Source organism: Grus americana, chromosome 22 (genome assembly GCF_028858705.1).
Source record: "Grus americana isolate bGruAme1 chromosome 22, bGruAme1.mat, whole genome shotgun sequence".
Taxonomy (NCBI): domain Eukaryota; kingdom Metazoa; phylum Chordata; class Aves; order Gruiformes; family Gruidae; genus Grus; species Grus americana.
In genome coordinates this window covers 2,038,364-2,049,383 of record NC_072873.1, presented here as the reverse complement: position 1 = coordinate 2,049,383, position 11,020 = coordinate 2,038,364, and the positions used below count along the sequence as shown (strand labels likewise).

Below are 11,020 nucleotides of genomic sequence, written 5' to 3'. Positions count from 1 at the left end.
GCCCTGGCGGGGGGCGGGGGGCACACAGTCCCCTCTGCCGCACACGAGGCTGGCTCAGCACCTCGGTGGCCCGATGTCTGCCGGGGTTATGGAGTCGGTGGGTCAGGTCTGGGCACGGAGCTGCCACCCCCCCCCCAGCAGTTGTGTGGGGTCAGGGGCACGGTGGGGCACCCAGAGCTGCCAAGGTAACCTTCCCCACCCCGAGCAGGCGAGGACAGCTCGGCCCCCCGCCCCGTGCCCTCGCAGCCTGGCATGTCTCTCTCTCCTCCCCACTGCCTGCCAGAAAAACAGCCTCGCTGCTTGGAAGCAGGCCAGGCTCTCCAGACAGCACATCCTCACCCCCTGCCCCCCCCGCCCCCCCAGGAAAGCTGTCTCACGTCTGTGCAAACAAACCATGGTGCTTCCCGTCCCCATGCAGCGCACCATGCCGGGGGGGGGGCTCCTGCTCTGACCTGGGGCTGGAGCAGCCCGTGCTTGGCCAAAGCATCCCGCTCCTGTCTCCTTCTCCTATCCCGTTTCCCCAGCCCCTCCTCAAGCAGAGCAGGAAGGTCTCAGCCCATGAGCATCGGGAGTGGTAATGAGTGTGCAACAGGAGTGGTAAGGGGGTGCAAACAGCCAGGCTGTTTCCTATCCATCAGGCTGCACCGATGCATCCAGTCAGCCCTCAGCCCTGGTCCTTTTTGTGCCAGAGCATCCTCCTGGGCAAGAGCATCGGTTCGTCCCTGCCGGGATCCCAAAGGGCTCCCAGGAATGATGATGGATATGATGAGGAATGATGGATACCGGGCCCTGCAGCTGCCTCAAAAATGAACTGGTCCTGGGCGAGATACCTGAGGCGGGGAGCGCTGAGCATCACGCTGAGGGGCAGAGCAGAGGGAGCGTTTCTCTCTCTGGGTGCACAGATCCCCACTGCGGGCTCCCACGGCAGCTCAGGGTCACCCACACTGCGGTGAGCTGGGGGTGAAAGAGCAGGTCGGGAATACCGGAGGGATTTGAGACGAGCTTGTGCCCTGCCAAGCTGAACGCTGGGCATCCCAAACCCATCCTCCACACTAAAGACATGCCGGGCAGGGTGGGCACGAGCGATGCCGTGCGTGGGAGCCTGGAGAGGCTGCAGGCAGTGGGACAGGTTCGGCTGCATCCCCGCAGCCCCCTGCATCCCTCTGGGTTCCCACAGGGTCCCCCCCAAGTCATGCCTGGCTTCCAAACATCCGCACAGCTGTGCTTCGCAGCAGCCCTTCGCCTGACACCTGGGCTCACCCCATGGGCGATGCTCCCGTTTGGGCACCCATGTGCCCCAGCCACTGCCTGCCGAGGGCTGGTGGGTGCCGGGGGGCTGCTCCAGCCCAGCCCAGGGGGTTTGGGCACCCTCCCCGGGAAGGCTGCAGTCAGCAGGTACTTACCACCATCTAGTGGCCCTTCAGCCAAGTGCGGGAGGAGGAGGAGGAGGAGGATGCGCTGGATTAATCCTCTGGACCAGAGGGCTCTGGGGATGCTCAGGGCTGGAGGTGAGGGGCCTCTGCCTGCACCCAGCTCTGGCTCCAGACCCGCGATGAAGCCAAACGTGGAGAGGAAAATGGCTTTATTGTGGGCTGCCCACCCCCCCCGCCTGCCCCCCATGTCCCAAGAGCATCACAGCGGGTACCCTGGGGCAGAGCAGGGCTCAGGGGCACCGTGGGGGCCGGGTGATGGGACGTGGGTCTCTTCACGTAACGCGTTCCCGTAGCGGGGGGAGGCTGGCGGTGGGGACAATCGTGGTGGTATCTCAGCATGGTCAGAGAGAGAAGCACCTGGATTCGGGGAGGGGGGAGACATGGGTGATGGTGGGGAAGGGGACACAGACACACAGCCTCACATGTCGATGACTCGCGAGCACAGAGGGGATAACGAGGGCAGGAGATCTCCAGGTGAACGTGGAGCTGTTGCTGCCCCAGGCAGGTGTCAGGACTTTGCCTCTAGCTCGGCTGCAGACCCCCTCCACTTTCCCAGCCCTGCTCTGTGCCTCGGTTTCCCCATCTGCCTCCGTAAGGGGTTTTGCTTGGCAGAAGACGGCTTCATGTGCCGCACTTGGTGTCAGCGTTGGTGTTACAGCCAGTGACAGGCAGCTCTCCGGGTCCAACGGAGGTGCCTGCCGTATTTCTCCATGGAGCCTGAAGGACTGGGAATCCAGGGAGGGACCCTGGGCAGGGTGGCACCGTCCCTGAACTGCGACTGTGGTTCCCAGTCTCACCCGCTCCCAAGTAAAATGGAGACCAGGAGATGGAGCCAAAGGCTCAGCACCCCAGAGCTGCCGGGGCACCCCAGGAGCGGAGCTGCCTCCCCAGCACCCATCTCCGCACCCCATCCCCGGTGGGTGCACCCAGGGGTGCCACCTCTCACCTGGGGTGCTGCAGTCCTCATTGGTCCTCCAGGTCGTAGGCAGCCACCAGGTAATCCTTCGGGACGATCCCGACCATGCTGTTGAGCTCTCCGACCCACCAGCCGTATGCGTTGTACTCCTGGGAAGACACGGCCAGAGGGACCGGGGTTTGGTGCCGGGGTGGGGGACACGGCTCCAGTCCCTTCCTTTGGTCCCTGGATCTACGGACAGCAACCCCCAAATTCCCACTAGAAAATACCCCAATCCCACCTCTCCCCCTTGTAATTCCTTCCCTGTCCTTCCTACCCCCCCCCACCCCTTCATCCTGCCCTGCTCTCCCTCTTGGCTCTGAGTCCCGCGGGGCATGGCTTGGGGCTTGCTCGGAAACTCAGCGTTTGATTCACACCCTGAGATTTTGGGGTATTTTAGGTATGGATGGCAACCCTTGGGATGTCCTGGGCTCCAGCCCGGAGCTCTGTGAAGCCCCTCCAGGTGGATCGTGCCTGGGTAACCCGTCCCCCTCCCCAGATTTACGTGTGATTTTCCCCTGACAGCAGATATTAGAGGCAAATAATAACAGAGAAAACCTTCCCACCCTGCCCCGTGTGCGAGAGGAGGAGTTAGCACACACAGGCTTAAGAAGTTTACCATCAAAACAGGAGATTTTTTTTTTTTTCTTTAGAAGGAGATGTTAAAAGTGATGTGCAAAGCAGCATGTCCCATGTCGCATGTCCCACGCGAGCTCTGACCCCCCCCCGGTTGGGGCATTTAATGGGTCCCTGAGCCCATCCCTGCTTCCCCAGAGGGAACGGGCTTTGCTCCGGAGAGGGGCTGAGGGTCACCGGAGGCAGACGTTGCTCCCACCGCTCTGCAGACGGTGCTGCCCTCGCTGGAGCCGGGAACGGGTCCCGGGAATCCCACTGCTCTCCGGGGACCCCACGCCCCCAAAAATGCCACCAGCGCCGAGTCAAACCCCCGCGACGCTGCTGGAAAGGAAGGAGCGGGGAGGGACGGGGGCTACATCCCCCTGCCCTGCTGTCCTCACCAGCCAGGGAGGAAAAAAATCCTGCTGCAAAACCAGAAGGAAAAAAATTTGGGTCTATTTACTGTAGCCTGGAGACCCACGGGCAGAGGGGCCGAGACGCACCCCGGGCATGATGGGGAGCCCCCAGCCTCCGCTTCCCCCCCCCCCCGCCCAGCTCTGCTGTAGTCTGAACACTATGAGGTATTTTAAAATAATTTCTGCTTTGATGAATTGCCGGGTAGTCTGCGATTGCTCATAATCAAAGGGAGGAAAATGCAAATGAGAGCCAGCCGAGAACTCGCGGCACCGAGCGTTTATTTCACTGCGCAGTGCCAAAAAGAATTAAAACAACATTAAACTCCCAGCAATAATGTTTAAGTCCTCGTTTCCAAGTGCCAAATTGCACCACTCTGGATCATACAGATGTTCGTTAATTATGCTAATTTTTATTAAACTATTAAAACGAGGAGTGCACTGGCACAGCAAGGCAGAGCCCAGTGCAGGGTGAACTCTGCTCTCGTCTGGAGGTGCTAATTTCCATCTCGCTAACGTGCTGATGCCTGATACCAGGTTTTTGGGGGGGGGGGGTGAGGAGAAGGAGGGAGTCTGAGGATGGTTTTGCTGGAATCTACCTAATTACACGCTAATGGGGCCTCTGTGCTCAGTACCTGCCTGGACTGGGTTGGGGGGGGGGGGGGAGTAATTTAGCTGAGACTTTACAGAAGGGACTGAAAAATCCACTAATCAGGAAGATAATTGCTCCAGCGAGGTTGGTGTGCCCCGAGCGGGCCAGTACGCCAGCGGCAGGAGAGGGGAGAGGGATGCTCTGCCCCCTCCGCCCGCTTAACCTCCATCAGGTGCCGCGTGGCAGGAGCTCAGCGGGGTGCTGGAGGCAGCACCCATGGGTGCTGATGCCATGCCGGGAGCCTCCGGGGGCCCTGGCAGGCAGCACCGGGAGGCAGAGCAAAGCCATCGCTCTGCCCGTCCCCAGAAGTGCAGCAGGACCGAGCAAACTGGGAGGCTAGTGCCCTTTCCAGGCGGGCATGGAACAGGCAACTGGATTTGGGGGTCACCCCAGCGACCACCCCCCCCCCCTTGCCCAGCCATCCTCTACACAGCCACAATGGCCCCGCTCCGCTCCCAAAACGCTGCAATTTTCTCCCAGAAGGAAGAAAACCCCTCGAAGCGCTTCTCCACGTTTCACTCCCGAGATTCCCGGTGCCGAGCAAACCCGTAGCAGACGCTCGTTCAGATAATCGCCCGCAGTCGGGGCTTTTATGGCAGGTTGGTGCACGGGGGCCGTAAAAGGCTTTATGCTGCTAATCTCCATCGACAAGGGAGAAGGAAAAGGGGGGAAAAAGAGACAACAAGATGACAACCACAACCCGGTTTCTGTCCCTGCCTTGCACCACGGCTCCTCCAGCGTCACCCCGGAGAGACGATGCGCTTCCGAGGAGGGGGGGAAGCGGAGTCCCTGAATGACCCGGCTGCAGATTCGCCCCGTCCCCACCCGAGGGGACATCCCACAGCCCAAGCCCGTGGTCACAGGGGCGACGACGGGAACGCGGCCAACCGTCCCCTGCATGGCCTCAGATGGACGACCGCCTCGTAGGACCCTAAACGCGCAGCTGCATCCCTCCAGCCGCGTCCCCTGCTCCACCAAGCTCAGATTGTCCCGTTCAACATCCCTCCCGCCCCTCACCCAGCAGCACGGGCTCTCTTCCTCCACCGAGTGCCGCAGGGATGATATTTACTCCCTACCGGTGCTCCCAAGCCCTCCTTGCCACCACGTTCCTTCGCCAGCCCTCGTAAACAACCCCGTCGGGCTTCGGGAAGGCCATTAATCACCCCCCTTCGCACAGAAGATCAATGACGCTTTGATGGATGCCGAAGGAAAAGCCAATCAGTCAGGGACTTATCGGTTTATGATTGCTCGGCCCCATTATTAGTGCTTGTGTGTCATACATTATTGTTAGGAAAATGGAGGAATCTAATTCATAGATGAGGTATGGCGGGCGTGCGAGGGGTCGACTGACACCGGGGAGTTTTATACCAGGTCAGCTATACATCTATTTACCTTGAAAACCAGCTCGGAGCTGCAGCAAGCTCTGAAATCGAGGGGGACCTGTCCTTGGGGGATTTGGAGTCAGCAGCAGCCGTTTCCTTGGCACATCACCCAGGCTGGTGCATCGAGGAGTAATTTGGGTGATGTTCACCCTTTGCTTCAGCTCGTGGCCCACCATTACCTGCTTCCCCCCCACCAGTCTTTGGTAGGGTCAATCCTATTGAAAGAAATGATTCCCCCTTGTTTCCAATGATTCAATTCGCAGCTGGTGTAAGGAGCTGAAGGGCACGGGGCTGGGGCATTGCCATCACCGTCGCCATCGGTCCTTCCCTCGTCCCACCTGCAGCACCGGCTCCGGCATCGCCGGGGTGGCCACGGTGCCCCATCCTACGGGGCTCTCCGTGTCCCAGCCCAGGGGGGAGAAGCCAACGGAGATAAGGGGCTCAGAGCAAGCAGCAATGGGGGAGATGGAGAGAGAGGAAGGTGATGGTTCCCCGCCGGGGAAGGCCAGGCAGCCGGGGAGGCACAGGGGCAATTTTGGCAAGGAGGACCGTGCAGCTCCTCCTCGAGACGAGTTCTCGGCCTGACGGAGGGTGGTCGGGATTTAGGTCGTTAGTCGTTTCCCATTAAAAACAAACAAGCCACCAGCCAGCCGAGCAAGGCAGCGCTACGGACCAAGCCAACCCTGAGCGTGCCGCGGCGGTGCCACGACCTGGCATGGGGGTGCCGACATGGCCGGGGCAGGAGGGACGCACGTCCCTTTGGGCACCCTGGGGCCGCCGGCTCCCCCCCGGCACGCCGCAGCAGTGGGGGACGGCACGGGGGACGCGTGGCCGGGGCAGACAGACGGCGGCGGCCGGGCCCGGTGCAGCGCGGGAGCGGGCAGAAGGTGCAGCTGGAGCCCCGCCGGGGCCGGGCCGGGAGACAATAGCGGCGGCAGCATCCGATCCGCGGCGCTGATGGGATTGGGAGCCCATGTGAAACTGCCGTATTAATATTTATTCCATAAAGCGCGCGGCTCCCAGCTTTGCGCGGCTCCGCCGCGCTCTGACCGCAGTACCAACCCTCAGGCACCGCAAACACAATTTGAAAACAATGTGACGGAAATGTTTAATCTGCTCAGCCCATCTGTGCTGCGTATTTCTCCAGATCTCCCTGAGAGAGGCGCCTTCGAATCTCCACATTGCCTTTAATATTCTCCTAAATCACCTCCCCACTGCACTTCAAGGGCCATTGCTACAATATCACAGGTTCATCGAGAGTGCACGGGAGAAGGGGGGGGTACAGGGAGGGGAGGGTGAGGGACGGGGGTGTCGGCTGGGATATTTTTTATTTTAAAATATTTCCCAGGGATGGTGTTCCTGTGCCCCTCGGACAGGCGAGAGAGAGAAGAAAAAAAAAAAAAAAGGGGGGGGGGGAATCAGAGGGAAGTTATTGTGCTGTTGCTGGGAGGCGATTAGCGAGGCTGTTTAGAAGCAAACAGGCTGGAATGGAGCAAAAATCATTTCCAAAGAATCGCTTTTATTAATCTCCTTCCTCGGCCGCTCGCTTTCGTGCGCGGCTGCCGTTATTCCTCTCTCTGGAGGGCCCCATCCTGCTCCGAGCCTCGACATACAAAACGGGGGGGGCGGATGCTTGGGTGAGGGGGGACACCCCAAAGCAGCGGCAGCCCGGGGTGGGGGTGGCTGGGCCCAGCACTCCTGGGTCCCCCCACCCTGACACAAGGGTGACCTAGAGCCACGATGCTCCAGCTCAGGTGCCTCCCCACTCCCTGCCTCAGTTTCCCCATCGCACCAAGACCGGTCCCCCCCACGCAGGGACAGACCTCCTAACAGGGCCTGCGGCGATGGGACAAGGGGGAATGGTTTTAAACTGAAGGAGGGTCAATTCAGACTAGATAGACGGAAGAAATTTTTTACGCTGAAGGTGGTGAAACACTGGAGCAGGTTGCCCAGAGAGGTGGTGGATGCCCCATCCCTGGAAACATTCAAGGTCAAGTTGGCCGGGGCTTTGACCAACCTGATCTGGTTGAAGATGTCCCTGCTCGTTGCAGGGGGTTGGGCTGGATGAGCTTTAAAGGTCCCTTCCCACCCAAACATTCTGTGGTCCTATCTCCACCGGGACACTGCTGGGTGCTGCCACCCCCAAATCACCCCACAGCTGTGCGTGGGGTCTGTGCGGCGTCCAGGGGGGGTGTGCAGGGTCCGGGGGGGGGTGGTGGTGTGTGCGGGATCTGGGGGTGCGTGGGGCCCGGGGGGGTGTGAGACCCGGTGGTGTGCGGGGTCTGGCGGGGGGTGTGTAGGGTCTGGGGGTGTGGGGGGTTGTGGGGGGTCTAGAGAGGGTGCAGAGTCTGGGGGGGTGGGGGGTTCGGGGGGGGTGCGTGGGGTCCGGGGGTGTGTGGGGTCTAGGGGTGCGTGGGCTCCGGGGGGGGGTGTGAGGTCCGGGGGGGGGGGGTGCGGGTGGGGTGTGAGGCGCAGGGGGTGCGCGGGGCCCGGGGGGGGGGGGTTGCAGGGGGTGCGCGGGGCCCGGGGGGGGGGGGGTTGCAGGGGGTGCGCGGCGGGCGGGCCGCTGTTGCATCCCCCGGCGTTGCCATGGCAGCCGCTCCCGGCTTCGTTTCCTGCATCCCCGGGGGCCGGCGCAGCCGGATCCACCTGCTCCTTCCCCGACCCTCCGCGGGGTCATAGGCAGGTCGGCAGAATAAATGAACGTGAGCACTAATGATGTGTTTGCTGGCTGTTTATGCTCTCTGTGTGTCAGGGGCACTCACATTTAGAGAGCTCATTATGGCTGCAATTAGACTGCACCATTGCTAGATATTTAACTCCTTTTTCTTTTAAATTAGCATTTTAATAACGTGCTTTGAGCAGGGGAAACAAAATGACCATTTTTCACGGACAAACTTCCTAGCTGTAGGTGCAACTTTAATGGCAAAGTTGCAAGGGAGGTAAAATAAGCTCAGGCCTGTTCCCTTCCCACCTATCCCTGCCCTCTCCCCCTCCTCCCCGCCACCGGGAAAGGGGGGGGGGAAAACCGGGAGAGATTTTTATTTGCTTTATCGCACACTCCATTTCCTAAATTTGTTCTGCAGCCAATTATTTTCGCCTTTAAAGTCCTGAACGCTCACGCCTGATGAAAATTAGCAGCCATCTGAGTTAAACTCTGCCTGTGACCTGTGAAGAGGGCTCGGAAATAATTGCGTACATGTGTGTGTGCACGCGCGTGTGCGAGGAGCCATCCATCCCCGACTCCCCGAGCTGCGAGAGGGGAGCGGGGGGGGGGCGTGCGGCTGGGAGCAGCGAGTGCCGATTACGTGATGGGTATTATCAAAATATCTTTATACAGTAACCCCCGGGGCCGCTTCCCTGCAAAGGTCACCGCAATTATTTCCCCTTCATTCATAACTCTTCGGCGGGGATTACGGGACCAGGGGAGGCAGAGGGGGACGAGAGGGACAGCCGAGGGGCTGGCTGCGGCCGCTGCGCCGGGACGAGGGATGGGGACCGGTGGAGGGGACGCGGCAAAGGCAACGGCTCTGTGACTTTACCGGGAACTTGCCAAAAATGATCGTTTTCTTCGCACCCGCTCTGCAAAGCGCAGAGCCCGAGCCCAGCGCGAAGTCGTGGCTTGGCTCCCGCGTTAGGGTTTACGTTCTTGGTCCACCCCTGACCCTCACCCACCCCGCTGTCCCCCGGGGATTGCTGCCAGGGCCCTGGCGAGGGGGCCAGGGACCCCCGGGGTGGGTGCACCCACTGCTGCGGGGCTGGGAGAGGGACCTGAGCTGGGACGGGGGGTCACTGGGAGAGGGTGCCCCACTCTGCCCCGGACCCCGGTCCCAGTCCCGGCCGGCTCCAGCCCCTTTCTGTAACGACTGGCAGCCCCCAGGTCCCCCCCAGAGCCCCCCCAGGCCAGGACCAAGAGCCAGAGCCAGGACCCCCAGGGCCCCCACGCAGCTGAAATCGCACCGAGGGTCTCGAATCAGCAGCAGGGAAGGGCGGGAGGGGAAGGAGAGAGACGCAGCTTTTGCGAGAATGATGCTTTAAACGGTTCCTCTTTTGCATCCGCTCGGCTGTACCTTAGACACCACCGTTTCATAAATACAATCCGGGTAGCGCAGGCTATAATTTGGTGATAGCTACCCCAGGACATATCTAGATACACTTCTGTTATTTTAATTAAATACTGCATTATGGTTTGTGACAACTTCATCGCTATAGCGTAAATGAATTTGGAATTAAAGTCTTACTTAGGCATTCCACTACTTCCCCCCCCTCCCCTCCACCCCTCCGTGTTACAAAGCAAAAGACTATAAAATCAAGATGTTTGTTCATTTACAGATGGAGCAGCTTGGAAACGGGGGGAAAAAAAAAAAAAAAAAGGAAGGAGAAAAGGCGAGACGGTGCAGAAGCGAGAGCGAAACACCGGTGGCTTGCGAGCATCCTCGGGTGGGGGAGAGCACAAATGGGGGATGCTGAATATTAATTGTGTGCGTTACCGTTATCCTCCGGACCGGGCTCCTCCGAACACCCCTTCCCCCGGCCGCGGGAGTTTGGTGTTATCCGTGAGTGTCATTTGTAACTCTGGATTTGGGACTGCTGCAGAGAGGCCGAAGCGCTGGAAGTTTTAGACCTTTGGGGATTCGGTCCGTGGGAAGGGCACGGCGGCGGCCGGAGAGACTGAGTTATGGCAAGGGGAAACTTTTTATTTTACGCCCAGGCCTGGGAGTTTCAATTCCATCCATCTATTAACTCGTCTCTAATGAAACTAGACCGTACGTGACATTTTGCAATATAACTGCTTTAAATGTTACCACATCAATTGGTTTAAATGTTACCCGCGCCTCATGAACCGGGAGATGGTTTTATAATTATCTCCGTCTCTCTCTAACGAACAAAGATTTCTAATGTCTGCTGGTATTTTACATTAGCAAAGGAAACAAGGATGCCAGCTCGAAACACGGGTGTTCAACAGGCTCAGACAAATAAAAAAATCACAAGATGTGAGGGCGGCAGAGGTGCTGCCTCTCACCTCTCGGCAAATCGCCGCCAGATTTAAACCCTTCCTGATCTATTTTGCCTCCCTGCGACTGGGATTTCACCCTCAGTTCTCCCCTCATTCCCTCTATTGCCCATTAACCGCCCCCCCCAAATAAAACCGACTCGCATCCCTCTACCCGCGCACGCACGCATATATATGTATATAATATGTAGATCCATAAAACGACGGCAGCCCATGAAAGTTATGGCCGGGGAGGGATGGGTTTAACGATGAGGCTCCGCTTTAATATTTCCCGTCGTCGCAACCCCAAGTGAAATTTCCACTTCCACCTATGAAATAAGCTGGGAAATCATCGGGCATTTGTTATGCCGGAAACAAAAAGCTTTTGTTGTTGTTGTTGTTGTTGTTGTTGTTGTGGTTTTTTTTTTTGGTTTGGTTTTTTGCCACCCATTTGAAACAGGGTATCGCAGCAAATGTCACCCCCCCCCACCTCCCCGGCAGATTAGCGAGGGGCTCGTTATTAAATCTCTGTCTAATAAAGGCAGAGTTGACTCTGGAGGAGCTGCTGGTTATAACG

General features: G+C 59.0%; 1 protein-coding gene across 2 annotated transcripts in view; it reads right to left on the bottom strand.

Moving 5' to 3' along the window:
* Nucleotides 1-1,571: 1,571 nt before the first annotated feature.
* SKAP1 (src kinase associated phosphoprotein 1) overlaps nucleotides 1,572-11,020 on the bottom strand; it is a 153,990-nt gene continuing 144,541 nt past the window's right edge. For both annotated transcript variants that reach the window (XM_054801586.1, XM_054801585.1), the window contains 2 exons: nucleotides 2,380-2,498; nucleotides 1,572-1,790 (listed from right to left, as the gene is read on the bottom strand). In XM_054801586.1, the coding sequence (XP_054657561.1) occupies nucleotides 2,397-2,498 (102 nt within the window). In that variant the 3' untranslated portion in view covers nucleotides 1,572-1,790; nucleotides 2,380-2,396. The remainder of the gene's footprint in view (nucleotides 1,791-2,379; nucleotides 2,499-11,020) is intronic.